We start from the raw sequence: 18,359 nt of genomic DNA, 5'->3' as shown, positions 1-18,359 counted from the left end.
GTTGTGGATGCAATTGGGGGTGTATCAGCACTAGTCTCCCACAATCCGCAAACGACTGTATACTTTGTATACTGCTTAATTCAGGCATGTGAATCTATGAAAGATACCCCAATACTGGATAAGAAAACAAGTTACTTACCTGTAACTACAGTTATCCAGTATTGGTATCTTTCATAGATTCACATGCACCCACCCTCCTCCCCGTAGAGTCAGTTCTCTATGTTTTGGGACATTTACTTCCCACTTGTGCTAGGGAAAATCTGAGAACTGGCTCTGCTGAGAGGGTTCTAGAGGGTGCTGATGGCTGATTGGTTGGTACCAATTCTTTGGTTCCTTTTGCATAATGATGTAGATAGGCTGCTAAGATCTAGGCCTTAGGCCTTTTTCTTTGGGGCCTACTACTACTATTATATTTGGCACTACTTTTTTATTTACCGTGGGACTCCCGCCTCGGCGACGGGGAATGATTCAGGCATGCGAATCTATGAAAGATACAAATACTGGATAACTGTAGGTTCGAGGCATATGAGCTGCAGATTACACACTTTTGCATAGATCGCCATCTGGTGTTGGGCCCGGATGTTTGCAGTTTGTTTTTCCTCTTGGAAAGTCTTTGGAAGTCACGAGGTCGGTGACTCCTCCCTTGGATCCTTTTGCGCATGGGCTTCGGCTCCATCCTCAGATTGTTTTTTTCCGCCATCGGGCTCGGATGTAATACTTCGCGCTCCGGTTCCGAACATTCCAGTTCGACGATCGAAGCGGAATCCTCGCTCTTCGCGGTATTGTTCAGATCCTGATCTCCTCAATCACCTTCTCTTCGACACACCTTCGATTCGGTCCCGGCTGATGGAAAGAACTCCATTCAAGAAGTGCCCTCGATGTGGGTCCAAATTCCCTCACACCGATCTTCATGAGGTGTGCAACCTCTGCGTCTCCCCTGAACACGAGGCTCGAGACTGTCCCGCCTGCAAGTCTTTCAGATCCAAAAAGACTATTCGAGATGGAAGGGCCAGACGAAAAATGGCGCACTTCTCGACTTCCGTTCCAGTCGACATCTTCGGGGACGACGTCGAAGCTCCGGGACAGCAGCACACCGAAGAGGACCTAGTCAGTGCTTCCGAAGCCGACGATTCGGATGTGGAGGACATCACCCCGGCGCAGAGGGTTGTGAGTAAAATACCCCCTCCCACACCCGCGCCGACACCCAAAAAGGCTTCAGTCACGCCTTCGCCTCCGGGCCTAGGCAAGACCAAAGACACTGCTTCGAACACCCCACCTACGGGCCCGGTGAGGAAGCCTAATAAGCCTTCCGGCGGCTCGGGCTCGAGCCAGCCTGCCAGCGGTGCCGATAAACACACTTCGCCACCGAAGAAGAGATCGGCCTCTACCTCGACACCGAGCTCCGCACCAAAGCCCTCGGTGTCGAAACCCAGCCTCTCGGTGCCGACCAAACATCATAATTATTAAACAAGAAAATGTTCACAAGGAACTTATTCAATTTAGTACATTTACAATCGGGAGTAGGAATTATACTCACAGCTGATTTAATCAAAAAGTATACCAAGAATTATTCCACTTTGCCAAAGAAAATTACAATAAATGCAACTACTTAATTAGCCTGGAGAGCTTATTTACTTCAGCCGAAGTAAATATAATTTGTTCCAGAAGTCAGTTATATCACAAACAATTTATATTTTTTCAGGCACATATGAAAAAAGGTGAAAGAGTAAGAAAAGATATAATAGAACCCAGTGAAGTGATCATAGCCTACAAAGTGAACATAATATTTAGAAGGTCTTAAAAACAACAATGAGAGGCATATGGCAGTATAACGAATCTTTTTTTGCTCTCCCTTGGTTGGTGTCGACGACGTTTCAACCCACTCTGGATATGGGGTCTCTTCAGGACAAATATCTGGGGACTACAAACAGGGGAAAGGTAAGTGCCGGTAATATATTGGACCCACTAGTAGTGTGAAGACATTCTGAGAAGTCTAACCATTAATCATATGCGCCTCGTATTAGGATAATCTTTACGAGACAATTTAAATGATGGCCCCTTATAAGAAAGGTCATACATCAATTGACCATTAAAAATATCTCATTAATTCTGAGACAGACATATCAATCGAGGGATGTGATTATATCATAAGCCTGCTATATATTATAAGGTTGCCCACAAAATATTTCTTTCATTATAGGCTGCATCGGACACGACTAAACGCTATCAGCCACCTACCCTTATTCCTTGTTGTGAATACCATTAGGTAAGCCAATTACTAACCTGGAGTCTTCACACTACTAGTGGGTCCAATATATTACCGGCACTTACCTTTCCCCTGTTTGTAGTCCCCAGATAATTGTCCTGAAGAGACCCCATATCCAGAGTGGGTTGAAACGTCGTCGACACCAACCAAGGGAGAGCAAAAAAAGATTCGTTATACTGTCATATGCCTCTCATTGTTGTTTTTAAGACCTTCTAAATATTATGTTCACTTTGTAGGCTATGATCACTTCACTGGGTTCTATTATATCTTCTTACTCTTTCACCTTTTTTCATATGTGCCTGAAAAAATATAAATTGTTTGTGATATAACTGTGACTTATGGAATAAATTATATTTACTTCGGCTGAAGTAAATAAGCTCTCCAGGCTAATTAAGTAGTTGCATTTATTGTAATTTTCTTTGGCAAAGTGGAATAATTCTTGGTATACTTTTTTTGCTTTTTGATTAAATCAGCTGTGAGTATAATTCCTACTCCCTATTGTAAATGTACTAAATTGAATAAGTTCCTTGTGAACATTTTCTTGTTTAATACTAATACCCAGTTCACAAGGACATATGGGTGGCTCTTGTTTCTTATAAATATGACCAAACATCATAAGGCCCTCGGCACTGACTCTCCCGCGCCGAAGCCTGTCTCGGCGCCGACCAAAAAATCGGAGGTTCCAAAAAATCACAGCACAGACCAGCCTAAAAAGCCATCGGCCCCGAAAACTTCGGCGCCAACCGAACAGCCATTGTCTCAAGAACTATTTACACCGGATCCTTTGCAAAAGACACTTACCAAGGATCCAAAAACTGGACATTTGGCACTGTCTTCTAGAAAGAGACATTTGGACAAACCAGCTCTGCCTCCACCTCCAAAGAGGAAAGACTGTGCTACCTCCCCTTTCAGGGTGCCTTCCCCACCTCCTCCACCCTCTCCACCTCTGCCTCATCGCTCTCCGACCCCGTCTCCAGACCATGATGATCAGGGGGACCCATACTACGATCCAGTAGATGTGCCTCAAGACCCCACCCCTACAGGATCCCCAGACCCATGGGACGATTATAATAATCCAGACATTCCAGATGTCCCACAAGATGACCTTTATCCATCCAGGCCATCTCCACCAGAAGACTCATTAGGTTTTCACCACCTACTTCAGAGGGCGGCACATTATCACGGGGTAGAGCTACACACTGACCCAGTAGAGGAAGATTTCCTCCTAGACACCTTTGATACTGCACATAGGTCTACTTCTATACTACCTATGCTCAAAGGGGTAATAAAACATGCGCCAGAGGTTTTTAAAGACCCAGTCAGGGCTAGGGTCCTCAACCCACGCATTGAGAAAAAGTATAAAGCTGCCCCCACAGATCGTGCCTACATCAAAGGGCCAGCGCCACTGGATTCCCTAGTGGTATCCACTGCAAGGAAGAGGTCAAATTCCTAGGCGTCAGGCGAAGCACCACCGCCTGACAAAGAGTCAAAGCTCCTGGACGCATCAGGAAAACGCACTGCGTCACAGGCAGCCAATACATGGCGTATCGCCAACACTCAAACGCTATTGGCCAGATACGACAGAGCGCATTATGATGAACTAGAAAGCATCATGCACCATCTCCCAGAAAAATACAAAAATAGGGCCAATGAATTAATTCAAGAGGGTAAGACCATAACTAACACCTCTATACGCTGTGCCTTAGACGCAGCAGACACAGCCTCCAGGGCCATTAACACTAGTGTCCTCCTCCGTCGCCATGCTTGGCTGAGAGTTTCGGGCTTTAAACCTGAGGTACAAGCCTCCATATTAAACCATCCATTTGATCAAGAACATCTATTCGGTCCAAAGGTAGATGAGGCCCTCGAAGATGAAGAAAGACACAGATACGGCGAAATCTATGGGAGCCCTACAGTCACACCCTCCTAGGCGCTCCTTTCGCCGCTCTTCCTTTCGGGGCAGAGGCTACTTCTCAGATAGCGCGTCCACGTCCTACAAATCCCCTGTTCAATCCACCTTCACAAGGGGTTATCAAAGAGGCGGCTATAGAGGCAATAACAATAAAGGCAGAGGCAAAACAAATACCACCGCCTACCCAATGACTTTCCCCTGCTCCCTCCAGACCATCCCCCTCCGGTCGGGAGCAGACTACAAAATGTCCTTCCCGTCTGGGAGTCCATCAGACAGATGGGTGACCCAAATTATTCGTTCAGGGTACTGCCTAGAATTGACATCTACCCCCCCCCCCCAACATTCCACCCAGGCAACGCCCAATGTCACAAGAACATTCCACGTTACTAAAACAGGAGGTAATCTCCCTCCTACAAAAAGAGGCGATAGAACAGGTCCCCGCCAATCAGCAAAATGTAGGGGTCTACTCCCTATATTTTGTGATGCCAAAAAGAGACAAGACTCTACGACCTATCTTACATCTCCGGCCTCTAAACACATACATACATTCGGACCATTTTCACATGGTAACACTTCAGCAGGTACTTCCGCTCCTCTCCCAGAACGACTTTCTCTCCACACTGGACTTGAAAGACGCATACTTTCACATTCCGGTACACCATGCCCACAAAGTACCTCAGATTTGTAGTGGACGGGCAACACTACCAGTTCAAGGTGCTCCCATTCGGGGTCACAACAGCACCAAGGGTATTCACCAAGTGCCTAGCGGTAGTGGCGGCACATCTCAGAAGACAGCACATTCACGTCTTCCCATATTTGGACGACTGGCTGATAAAAGCCGCGTCCTACAACCAATGTGTACACCACACCGCCACTACAATCCAACTGCTTCATCAACTAGGCTTCACGGTGAACCACCAAAAGTCCCAGCTAACACCATCCCACATAAAGCAATACCTCGGTGCCACCATAGACGCCTCAAAAGCCATAGCCTACCCCAATCCGGCCAGGTTTGCAAGCATTCAGGCTTTGCGTCAAAAATTTCATACTTCAACACTCCCTCCCAGCAAGAGTGTTTATGCAACTGATAGGGATGATGGCCTCTTGTATTTTCATAGTGCCTCATGCAAGACTCCAGATGCGTCCACTCCAAGAGTGCTTAGCGCGCCAATGGAACCAGGCCCAGGGGCAACTGACAGATCTGGTGTTGGTAGACGGTCGCACCCATCACTCTCTACAGTGGTGGAACACCACAAATCTTTCCAGAAATCGACCGTTCCTGGACCCGGTTCCACAAATAGTCCTGACAACAGACGCATCGCTCTCCGGCTGGGGAGCTCATCTACTACACCTCACAGTGCAGGGCACATGGACGACGCAACAAAAGTTACTCCACATCAACCATCTGGAGTTACTGGCAATCTTTCTAGCCCTAAAATCCTTTCACACACAGATTTTAGGCAAGGCAGTCCTTATTCGCACAGACAACATGACGGCCATGTACTACATTAAAAAACAAGGCGGCACACACTCTCCACAGCTCTCTCAACTAGCACAGAGCATATGGAGATGGGCAATTCCACACAAAATCTTTCTCCTCGCCCAGCATGTCCCAGGAGTCCAAAACACCATGGCAGATCTGCTCAGCAGACAGACGCAGCAGATCCACGAGTGGGAACTTCACCCGCAGATTCTTCACCTGTTCTTTCAGATGTGGGGGCATCCACAGATAGACCTATTCGCCCCCCACCAAAACAAAAAATGCCCAAGCTTCGCCGCCAGATACCCACACCCATTGTCCAAAGGCAATGCGATATGGATGAACTGGTCAGGCAAATTTGTGTTCGCTTTTCCACCTCTCCCACTAATTCCATTAGTGGTGCGAAAGCTACAACAGCACTCCCTCACAACTGATTCTAGTAGCTCCAACATCGGCCAGACAACCGTGGTACACCACGCTGCTGGAACTCTCAGTAGTGCCACACCAAAAGTTACACCTCTCACCATGCCTCCTAACCCAGAACCATGGAGAGATCAGACACCCGGACCCAGCTCAGCTCAACCTTGCGATCTGGCTCCTGAGATCCTAGAATTCGGATACCTTAACCTTCCCCCCGACTGTATGAACGTTATCAGAGAAGCTAGACGCCCTACCACTAGAGCCTGCTACGCTGCCAAGTGGAAAAGATTTGTTGTTTATTGCCATAACAACACAATCAACCTTCTAGACGCATCCATACAGCATATCATATGCTACTTACTCCATCTACAAAGATGTAACCTAGCATATACATCCATTCGGCTACACCTCGCAGCAATTGCTGCTTACCTACAAAACAGACAGCACCTATCACTTTTCAGAGTGCCTGCCATTAAAGCCTTCATGGAATGCCTAAAACGAATAATTCCCCCCAGAGTGCCACCCTCACCTGTGTGGAACTTAAATATAGTTCTCACAAGGCTAATGGGACCGCCTTTCGAACCTTTGCATAAATGCGAACTGCAATTCCTCACATGGAAAACAGCTTTCCTTGTAGCCATCACTTCCCTTAGAAGGGTCAGTGAGATACAAGCACTTACTATACAGGAACCTTTTCTCCAAATGCACCCGAACAAGGTTGTCCTCCGTACCAACCCAAAATTCCTACCCAAAGTCATCTCACCCTTTCATCTAAACCAATCGGTAGAATTACCGGTTTTCTTCTTGCAACCTCAAGCTGTTGCAGAAAGGGCTCTATACACACTGGATGTTAAAAGGGCCTTGCTTTACTATATCCAGAGAACACAACCTTTCAGAAAGACAAAGCAACTGTTTGTCTCTTTCTCTCCACCTCATAAAGGCAATCCCATCTCTAAATCAGGGATAGCTAGGTGGATTGTAAAATGCATACAGATTTGCTACCACAAAGCAAAACTCACGCTATCTGTTCCCCCTAAAGCCCACTCTACAAGAAAGATAGGGGCTTCTATTGCTTTTCTAGGGAACATCCCATTAGATGATATCTGCAAAGCAGCTACATGGTCAACACCGCACACTTTCACTAAACATTACTGTGTAGATGTGCAAACCAAGCAACAAGCTAGTGTGGGCCAGGCTGTACTAAAAACACTATTTCAAACCACTGCAACAGATACCGGTGGTCGCCGCTAAGGTTGGGAACTGCTATATAGTCTATGCAAAAGTGTGTAATCTGCAGCTCATATGCCTCGAACGGAATATGCTACTTACCAGTATGCATCTTTTCTTGGCATGTAGAGCTGCAGATCTACACATGCCCACCCGCCTCCCCGGCTACCTGTATCTGTTCCAGTCTAACTTATTTAGATACAACACACATGGGCTTCTTCACTATTACTACGCTCCATCTTTCCCTGCTGGCGAAAAACAATCTGAGGATGGAGCCGAAGCCCATGCGCAATACGATCCAAGGGAGGAGTCACCGGCCTCGTGACTTCCAAAGACTTTCCAAGAGGAAAAACAAACTCCAAACATCCGGGCCCAACACCAGATGGCGATCTATGCAAAAGTGTGTAGATCTGCAGCTCTACATGCCAAGAACAGATGCATACTGGTAAGTAGCATATTCCTTACAGGTAAGTAACTTGTTTTCTTACATAGTTTCAACCCACAAGTAATACAAATATACGGTGCGATGCTCAGCAGTATATGCAAATCCTGTGCAGTTGCACGATGGTGCATACTGTCAACATCACAATTTTAGTTGGAAAGCAGCTTAAAGTGTCAAATAATAATGGAGTTACAATAAACACTTATAAAAATACAAAAATCATTTGTCCGATAGTTGGAAAATGGCCCTCTCTAAAGGGGCACCCCAAACATTTTGCCTTCCTCCTCTTTTTGCTGAACTCTTTTTATTGTCCTTGGGACTCGGAGTTCTTTACCACGGCTAATCAGTGCTAAAGTGCATGTTTAGGGAACAAATTCCCTAAGCGTGTGTAACTGTTGTATACCCGATAAACATATTTAATGTACTTATAAGTCACTTGTAAGGTGGTATTTCATATACCCAGGGTATGTAAATTAAATGCTGCTAGTAAGCTGCAGCACTGATTGTGCCACCCCTAGAAGTAGCCTTTCAAACCTGTCTCAGGCTTGCCACTGCAGTGCCTGTGTGTGCAGACTACTGCCACTTTCATTTGGCATTTAAAACTACTTTTCAACAAAAAGGAGCATTAGAGGGACAAAAGAGGCATCAAGGACGCCCTCCACTCAACATCAGCAACACACAGAAAAGCCCTTGTCGCACACCACATATCATGTCATTGCTTCTTGGGTCTCCCACTACTCATTTTCAAGCGGGGGAGGTTCTAGTATATACCTACGAAAGAACCCATTATGTGTATTTTTAATAAAACTATAAAACAGGTCAGGTGCATCATCGTGAATATTGCAGAAATGAGGACAAAATGTGACTATAGAAAGTACCTCACATAAGCAACCAACAGGGAGTGATTGGTAGGTTGTCACCAAATTGCTTACTCTTTAGTCATCAGCACTTTCCTATATTGGGGGAAAAAAACAACACCCAAAACATGTGTAGAAGTATCTTGTATGAGTGCAATCTAAAAACGACTGTGTATGTTGTACTTCTCATCAGGGCTCTTGGACCTCCGTCCCCCTTAGAAGTGCACCAGACCTGTAGATTAAAAAGAAATAAGAGGGGACAACACACAGCATAGCGAATGCATAAGACTTTTGCATATGATGTTTCAATAGTGTAACCCCCAGTGTTCTATCCATTGTATTTGGTATAGTTACCATGAGGTCACCAGGTGGAGGCTTACCAGCAGACCACAGGTAGGAAACAAATTTAGGGACCAACACTATAGGTAAAAAATTAACACTTTAGAAACCTGGCCTGGGTGCATATCTTAGCTAACCAGAAATCCCATTTCTAACACCCACACTTCAACTTGGCAGGTGAATAAAATAATTGTAAAATACCATAGTGCATTTGCTCATGTACGGACTAGTATATCTGGACATATCTTGGTAGCAAGTTTCAATATTTATAATATATAAATTTGTTAAAATTCATATCATGAAATCATTCATAAATCCACAGTACTAAGAGTATTACATATTTACCTGAGCATTATTTAGCAGCAAGAACAATGTGATCTGTGCAAATACACCAAGGTGCATACTGTTTAGTAATATTTTCCTAATCAACTATGGAAAATCTCAAAACTTCATCTAGAGATACAAAGGCATAACAGCCATAGGAAATAGTTCATTCAACAAATTGGCTCTACCTGATTGAACATTTATGTTGAATACCATAGTAGAATTGTTTGTGAATGGACAGGTATACCTGGACATATCTTAGCAGCAAGATTCAACATTAATAACATAAAAAGGCGTTAAAATCATAAAATCAGATAAGTCCCTAAATCCACAGTTCCCAACCATTCAATATTTAACTGAACATTATCAAAGCGCAAAAAGAAATGACTTGCAAATACGCCAACAAGCATACTCTCTAGTTAAAGCGGTTACTGCCATGGCTCTGAGGCTATCAGTTTTTTCTCGGCCACAGCAAAAAAAAATTACAAATTGGCAAATAAGCAGAATAGAGCTAGCAATTAAACATAAAATCAAAGCTTGGCGGTACGTTCTTACCCGTACTTCCAAAAAATACGGTCTCAGCTTGATTTTACACAAGTTTAATAGGGCTATACAAATACACACTATATGAAGTAGTGTTTCCCCCATGTATCCACAGAGCCTGCAATGGTTTGACAATTATTTTACCAATAGCGGGGTAGCCTCCTTAGTAAGAGATACGCCAAGTCTTAGTCCCAAAAATGAGTCTCATATGTGGGACGGAAATGCAAGATCTAGTATGGTTGGATGCCTGGAACTTCATTTGAGTTTATAATTGGCCAAGCATGCTTTTTTACTGTTATTGCTTCATTGTCCAGCTGAAACGAAAAACATTTCATTGATTGATTCACAGTAGGCTTAAAGCAGGCTGCGGTCCCTTGGGCAGTTCACTGATCCATCAAGCATAAGGCTTGGACGGAATCCTGTATATAGATTCGCCATATGCCTGTATTTGAAGAGTTGGTATTCAAGCAGGTGAATAAATGAAAGATACCAATGTTGGATAACCGGAGTTACAGTTACGTAACTTTTATCCTTCCTGTATTGCAACTTTTGGATGGGACACAACCAGGGCCGGCTCTAGGGCGGTGCGATCGGTGCCACCGCACCGGGCGCTGACATGGGGTGAGGTGTCATTTTTGTAAGTATATTAACAATTTAAAAGCACCTGCTGCTGCGTTCCTGGCCTCTAGCAATTTTCAGGCATCAATTAAAACGTCAAGATAACTCCAGTGATTAATCGTGCTCTTGGAAAGAGACTGGAAGTTTGTTTAGTGGAATATTTTGATTCATGGAAAGGCTGCGCAGAGGGTTAAAATGCCTGCTGCTAAGAACGTGTACCATGTGGATAACATAATGCATATAATGTAAATAGGTCAGGAGGTTACTACTTCTGAAAAAGTTTTTTTTATTTGTTATTTGTAGTTTTCAAGTCAAAATCCTAATACAGAACTTTGAGCAGTCTTTCATTATCCTAATCTTCCCAAAGGGTTTATTTGGGTAGAAAACAATTCTTGTTATTTTAGAGAACCCCTAACAATGGTGTTAGATTTTAAATTCTGAATTTGTGCTTTACCAGAAAAAGGACTCTTAAACTATATTGCCTACCAGTATCGATGGCATGTCACTCCTACACTACACTTTGTAGTCCTTTCTGATGTACATTTCCTATACACTGATTTACACAGATATGATTGTCTTTGTGTAATGTGTGTAATGTGTGTGTGGTGTAAAGTGCTCTGACACCTTACACTAAATGAATCTTAGAGACAATAGTTATGGAGACTGGAGGGGCACTGCTAAAGGGCGGTGGTGAGGGAATCCGTGGCAGAGGTGGTCATGAGGGGGGGGGTGGGTGGGGGTAGGAAAGTGGCTCTGTATATACTGTTCCCAAATAGGTACAGTGTACAGAGTCCACAGCCCACAGAGGTTTGGTAGAGGCTAAAGTTAGATATAACCTTACTCTCTAAAGTGGTAGCTTGGTCGAGTAGTAAGGCAGTATCAGAGGACAGTGTAAAGTATTTGTTGTACACAATCAGTCAGCAAATGGTCTCACACACTCGAGAACTGAACTCTAGGCCAATGGTTTGTATATAAAAATATATAGTTGTTTTATTTTAGAACCAACAATAGGTATCAAAAGATACTTTCTCAGAATTAGATGCTTTAGTTAAATACTTTGCAATAGGCAATTGACTTTTGAATGTAATAGTTACGGTTTGCTGCAATAGGCAACACAATTTCAAACACAATAATACATTGAGCTCAATGGGAATTTTAAGTTGTATGCAATTGATTACTTTCAGGATTACTTTTCCAACTCCAGGACTGGATCCTAGATTTAGTCCTGGGACAGTTCTTTGAAACAAGTGAGTAAATTCGTTTTAGTTACTGTTGTGATTTTTAAGCAATATTTTGCTATTTTAAAAGTTGACACTTCAAAACTTTTTCTAATCAAATTACCAATGTTATCCTATGGGAGGAAATTCACCTAGCAGGTAAGTGGGGTTACGGTTACTTTTTCTAGGTCAGTGTTGGATCCTGGATCCAGCACTAGTGTACCACCTGTAAGCAGTTGAGAAACTGCGTTTGTTATACAGGCGATTTTTAGCGAATATTTATAAGTTTGCAAAATCGACAGAAGAAATTTCACAGAAAAAGTCAATGGTTTCCTATGGAAGAAAATTCAAGTTACGGGCAAAGTATGTTCTCGTTACTTTTGTAATCCAGTGCTGGGCTCCTAGGCTCAGTACTGGGACATCTATCTAAAACAGGTAAGTAATTACGTTTTCACAGTTAGAACGATTTTTAAATAATATTTGTAGTTTGCAAAAATCGACACTTAGAAGAAATTTCACAGAAAAACCGTCAATGGTTTCCTATGGAAGAAAATTGAGTTAGTTGCAAGTACGGTTGTAAGTACTTTTCAGGGTCAATGCTGGGCACCAAGATCCAGCACTAGGATATCTCCTAATAGCAGGTGAGTATTTCCGTTTTCGTTACTCGGTTGATTTTAGGTGAATATTTTAGATTTAGAAACTCCACACTTAGAAGAAATTTCAAGTGAAACCAGTCAATGTTACCCTATGGAAGAAAAGTGAGTTATCGGCTTTTGGGTAAGTACTCGACAGGCAGAGTTAAGGTTCTGGGCATAGACTCAGGGGTCTCCCAGGGTCAGGTAAGTACACCCCCAGCGGCACAGGGGCAGCCGGGTGCACAGTGAGTTAGGCCCAGTATTATCCTATGGAACGCAGGGGGTCCTTGGTTGGTGACTGCTGACTAGCAGGCCATGCGGCTGTGGGAGCTGGGCTCCTGGTCACTTGCTCAGGGCAAATGGGGAAGTAGGTAGGAGTAGAAGTTGCACTGCCAGGGCCACTCGGGCGGCTGGGTGCTTTTGAGCCGTCGGGCGCTCAATGGATTGCAATGGGAAAGCTCAAGGACGAATAAAGGCTGCAAGCTCGGGGACGGAGATTCTTCAGGTGCGACCACCACTTCCAGAGGTAAGTTGGGTAGTTGGAGGATAGGTAGGTACACAGGAGTTGGGCACAGGGGGCCGCAGGGCGCCGGGTGCAGGGGTGCCTTTTGATGTCGGGAAATCTTACCTTCTGTTGATTGCGGTTGGGGGGGTCTCTGGTTCTGAGGCTGCAGGCGTCGTCAGGAGCATCGAGGTGGGTCCTTGGGTGCCGGATTCAGGGGTCACAGTCACCGGGGGGACGTCCTCTGGGGTCTTTGTCCACTCCAGCACAGGCCAGGTTGGCTTGTGCAGAGTGCGCAGGGTTCGTGATTCCTGGCTGGTGCCAGGGGTCAGTTACTTGCTTTGAGCTGTGCCACTGCTCGTGGGAGTCCCAGATGCTCTGAGTCGCAAGGTAGCCAGGTCCTCCGGGGTTTGTGCAGTTGCTGGCCACGGGAGATGCCGGGATTTAGCAGGAGCAGGTTCGAGGGTCAACAGGCCGGTAGGGCTGGGGCCAAAGCATTTGGTGTCTTCCTCTTGTTAGCAGCTGCACAGCAGGTCTTCTTTCTTCTTGATCTTCTTTGCTGTTTCAGAATCTGGTATCTAAGGAAGGAAGGTTCAGGGTGCCCCTAAATACTACATTTAGGGGTGTTACAGGTAGGTAAAGGGCAGAGACCACTGGATCCCTGCCCTGGGGTGGGTACAGCCCCTATCCTGCCACTCTCCTGTGGGAGGAGGGCAGTGGCCTAGTCCTGATTGGGCAGGGCTCCCCATCTTCAAGATGGCGAAAGCCCAGGAATGTGGTTCACCTCGCCTCCCCCACCTGAGGGGTGGGGTTGGTAGAGGCTGGCACACCCCCCGTCCTTCCTTGGGGTTCCCGCCAGAGAGGGGGTTTAGAACCGGTAGGGGCCAGTTGCTGGGTACAGCAAGTGGCCTGGAGAAGCTCACAAAGGCGGTATGCCTTTGAAGCTTCCCCTGCCCATCCTGAGGGGAGGAGACCTAGCACCTCGCCCAGGATGTGCATTGTTGCAGGCCCAGGAGAGCGGATGGCTCTCTACCCAGGGGTCCAGCTGCATGTCTGCTGTGTGGCGGCCTAGGCAGCCCCTCAGACCAGACGTGGATTGTAGGTTAGGTTCAGGGGGCATCTCGAAGATGCCCTCTGTCATGCATTGTACATTAAATCCTGCACTGGCATCAGTGCGGGTTTAATGTGCTGAGAAGTTTGATACCAAGCTTCTCAGTCTTCAGTGAAGCCATCCTGGTGCTGTGGAGTTAGTGTTGACAATCTCCCGGCACCATACACTCTTAAATGGCAGCACTGCACTTACAGTGCCCAGGAATGGACCTGGGTACTGTAGGGGCACAGAGCTCATGCTCCTGTACCCACACCAGTGGCATAGAGCACCCAGCTAGAAGGGTGGCTGAGGTATGCCAGGGCAATGTATGTTGTGGGCATGGCACTCAGGGATGTGTGCCATGTCGACTCTCTGTTTTGTTCTAGACCCAGACACTCAGCCTGCAAGGGCAGTGTGTTTGTGTCAGGGTACAGGGCCTCTAAGGGTGGCACAATAAGTGGCGCAGCCCTTAGGGGCCTTCCCTGGTGACAAGACCCAGGGTATCTAGTGTACCATTTACCAGGGGCGGACATGTGGCCAGGGTTTGTCAATTGGGGTTTTAGGTTTCAGCATAGTTTTTAGGGAAGGAACATAGGCCCTGGGCACCTGATTGGCAGGAGCCCAGGGCACACTCAGTCAAAGTACATTCAGCAAAGAGTGGGGGCATACCATGCAAGAAAGATGGCACTTTCTTACAGGGGGGAGAGGGGGGGGGGGGGGCGTGCCAACAAACATTGTCGCACAGGGCGCCACCAGTGTTAAAGGCGGCCCTGAACACATTACAGGTGACTTGTTCAGCTGATCAGACTGTCTAATGACCCAGATTCGTGAAACAGTAAACAGACTAACATTTAGGATGTAGTGTTCCCCCAATTTCCCCAAAAAAAAACTAATGTGAAAGTAATACATTCAAACTTTTTTTTGCATTATAAATAGATTTGTAATTGCCATGGCTGCCTTTTAAAGTCGCAAGCAGAATTCTTTTATGTAAAAACTTACATTTGCTCTCTTTTGCTTTAGCAGTCAAGATGTGATTTTAAAAAGTTAGAATTTAAATAAGACTACATTTGACAGTTTGTATGCTCTACATGTGCTTCCACATGCTATTTTGTTTAGAAAAATCCAGTTCCTCAAGGAAACACATTGGCTGCTGAAAAGGAATTGAAATACGTTATAGCTGGTTAATTCACAAGGATGTCCTATATGTGGGAGCTGAAGTGCTTCTGAATAGAGAATGAAAAAGCCCTAGTTTTTGACTTTAAGATAAATTATCTGTTTTTCTCCCATAAGCACTTCAAAATGGTTAGATGTCTGTATATATGCTGTGTATATATTTTGCATGTGTAAATATTAAAATATTAACCAAGTTATTATTTTTTTTTAATTTTGTTTGGAATAAGAAAGCAGACACTGTTTTTGTCCCTTCTGAAAAAGAGCAGTCTTCTAAATGCTTTCACCTCCGTTATAACGTAGTTGAAGATCGTTACACACGTGTCTCAAATGATAACGAAGATATCAAGGGCTGGGAGAGCGGCGTGTGGCGCATGGAGTCTCTCACGAGGAAAGTGGAGAATGACTGGAAAATGGTAATTAAGCTAATGCTCCTCCTGCGAGATCCTGTTTATTCAATGCCGCTTTCGCTAACTGCACTCCATGCCCAAAGAATGACACTTTGTTCTTATCTGCTAATCATGAATGTACTTTGCACACCGGTGAGAACAGCAAAGCCTGTCTGAAGGTGCTGAATTCCCCATCACAGATGTTCTTGACATATCTGGTCCCCTCAGATGTAAACAAATAACTTTCTTGGAAGTTACCCAGTTAAACAATTCACTACCTTTGCCACTAATCTAGTAAAATTGCAGTAACGCAAATGTAACCATACAGTATAAAGTTTTATAAAAGTAAGCCTGTGCTGGTTTGTTTGCCAAATCGGAATATACTTGGTCTTCATAAATGTTTTCTTACCTGTTATGTGGATAATTTTTATCACACTATTCTAAATCTGAATTGTGTTTGTGATTGGTTCTGTTAATTTATTTACAGACCAGAATAATGAAAGATGGTCATCACAGTGCACACTTTTCCAGTCCACTGTACTGCTTTTCCTACCATAATCCTTGACTGTCCCCATCTCCGTTAAACATTTAACATGAAAAAAACTAAAAATATTTACCAAGATATCAAAAGATATTCATTTTAAAAAGGCCTAAATTCCAGAACGTGTTTTATGCCTGTTGTGAAATAAATAATAGATCTGTGCTGTAGAACACTGTCTCAGTCTATGGTAGAGTGATGCATGTGATGATTTTCAATTGTACACCAAATGATTATAGATACAGGGAAATGTCAACTGATGTGGTTAGACTTTTTGTGGCTTCTGTGCAAAGGGATTTATAGAGTGCATTTGTAGTACAGTTTACATTTTTTTTCTTTATTTAAAGTAACTGGTGTTGATCTTTCTGAAAAGGCATTCAGTCTGTGATTAAAATAAAAAAGTTATCAAATATGACATAATATTAAATGTATTCCCTTGTTCCCTGTTTCTCACAGGTATATTTAGCTCGCTGGGAAGGATCTACAAATGCTTATGTGTGCTGGAAGCTGGAGTGTGGTTCAGTTGGTCTGAAAGTGGAAAATGTCTCTGTTCGAGTTAGCAGTGCAACATATCAGAGTGGAGAAGTAAAGTGGCGCTTGCGGTCTTCCACAGCTGAAGTTGTTCTGAGTGGAGGTTTGTGCTGAACTCAACATTCTCTGCATTGTCACAGCAGCAGTCTTTAATGAGAAGTGGTGGATGTGCTGGCCTATGTTTCACTTCCCTTGTGTCAATAGTACTCATTGGATAAATATGGAGATTCATCACCCACCAAATTCTCACCCGTCTGTCTTGCGAATTTAATTTATTAACAGACCACCGGAAATGAAACACTCCTTTTGTCTCACTTCCCTCTACCTTCCCTTGCCCCTGACTTGTTTACCCATTCCGGTCTCCAGACTCCTGCAGCTTCCTCTGGCGATACCTAGCTAATTCCTTTAGAAATATTGCTCTATTTTATATCACAGTTCACAGAATAGCTTTATAGACTTGCAATTGTTCATGTTTTTCTCTATGTTTCTCTTGATTTTGACCTACCAGATTGGAGTAGAACTAAGGCAAGAAGAAAGCATTGTATGAAAATGTACTATACTGATCCATGCACCCTTCCTTACATTGACCCATAAAAATCAGGGGTGTTAAAAGTTTTCAAAAATCTACTTGGCCAGGGGACAAAATGTTACACAAATCTACTTGTCCTGGTAAGGTAACTGCTTGCCCCACCTACTGCATAAATCACTATGGTAGGTCTGCACGGAGAGAACCTGCACTGCAATCAGTGCAGCATACTGAGCAATATATATTTCAAGTCCAATTATGCAGTGCATGGTCATGCTCTCTCAAATGCAACTGTTGTACTGGATGGTTGTACAGCATGCGTGCAGATGTCGGTGTGCACTGCACCCACTTATCAACTAGTGTGCATGTAACACATTTTCATATGTTGAGAAATAGTGCCTAAGGGCAGAGTGCAGACTGGTAATTGACTACATTTCTTGAAGTGTTTTTGTCACAAACCAGACTGTGTCGAAATTTGAAACTGTAGTACAGAAGGGTGTTCTAAATCATAGGGCCAACTCATAGCTGTCCAGCTTCAAAAATACTCGGATGCTCTGATAAACTTGTGGATGGGAATAACTGCCCTTCTTGGCAGAGCTTTTGAACGATTTGTGGGGCAGCAAAATCACGTAGCAGGTGTGCTGTGATTCACTGATGCAGTATCCGCAAGTACAAATACACAAGGCAGTAATGGGCAGTTAAATCAATCTCTCCTTTTACACTTCTGTGTGGTGTTTATATTATTGTGCACTCACTGCTACATCTCCACATTCTTCCCCACACATAGAGCATATGCAGCACTGGCAGTAGCAGTACATGGTTCTCTCATGCATATAGTAATGGCAGCAGCAGAGTAAGCTACGCTAACATGAAGAGGTGCAGCTCAGCAACTTATGTTCAAGTTTGTCTCCCTCAGATATGTAGGACATGTAGCAGCTGTGAAATCTTCACACTCACACAGCTGGAAAGCAAGCGCTAGTCTTACAGCGAAGGGAAGGAGTGTTAAGTTGAAAAGACAGTAAATCTAGAAGTGGAGAACTGAGCATCATTGAGATGGGGGCGAGCGAGTTACTGCAACCACCCAGCATTCCATGTCACACCTAGCAAGGACGCCTAGGCTCAGTCACAGTAGAGTTAGAAACACTGTCCTGGCCTCTTGGATATTAAAATGTTATCTGGCAAATTAAATTTGTTTATTCTTCAGCGGATATAGAAATCCAATAATAGCTGAACAAACACCCAAAAGCGCTACTAATTTTATTTTCTCTAGTGACATATTGGGTCTGGTGGCTTAGTGGACTAATGCGTCCATTGTAGAGCCCTGCGTTTGACC

General features: G+C 44.4%; 1 protein-coding gene across 3 annotated transcripts in view; it reads left to right on the top strand.

Moving 5' to 3' along the window:
• Nucleotides 1-18,359, top strand: part of NGLY1 (N-glycanase 1) — a 354,362-nt gene that overhangs the window by 313,549 nt on the left and 22,454 nt on the right. For all 3 annotated transcript variants that reach the window (XM_085630539.1, XM_085630540.1, XM_085630538.1), the window contains 2 exons: nt 15,273-15,458; nt 16,426-16,603. In XM_085630539.1, the coding sequence (XP_085486665.1) occupies nt 15,273-15,458; nt 16,426-16,603 (364 nt within the window). The remainder of the gene's footprint in view (nt 1-15,272; nt 15,459-16,425; nt 16,604-18,359) is intronic.

The sequence above is a fragment of the Triturus cristatus genome, chromosome 10, assembly GCF_964204655.1.
Source record: "Triturus cristatus chromosome 10, aTriCri1.1, whole genome shotgun sequence".
NCBI classification, from domain to species: Eukaryota; Metazoa; Chordata; class Amphibia; order Caudata; family Salamandridae; genus Triturus; species Triturus cristatus.
The sequence above is the reverse complement of the archived record's forward strand: the minus strand, read 5'-3'. Positions and strand labels throughout refer to the sequence as shown.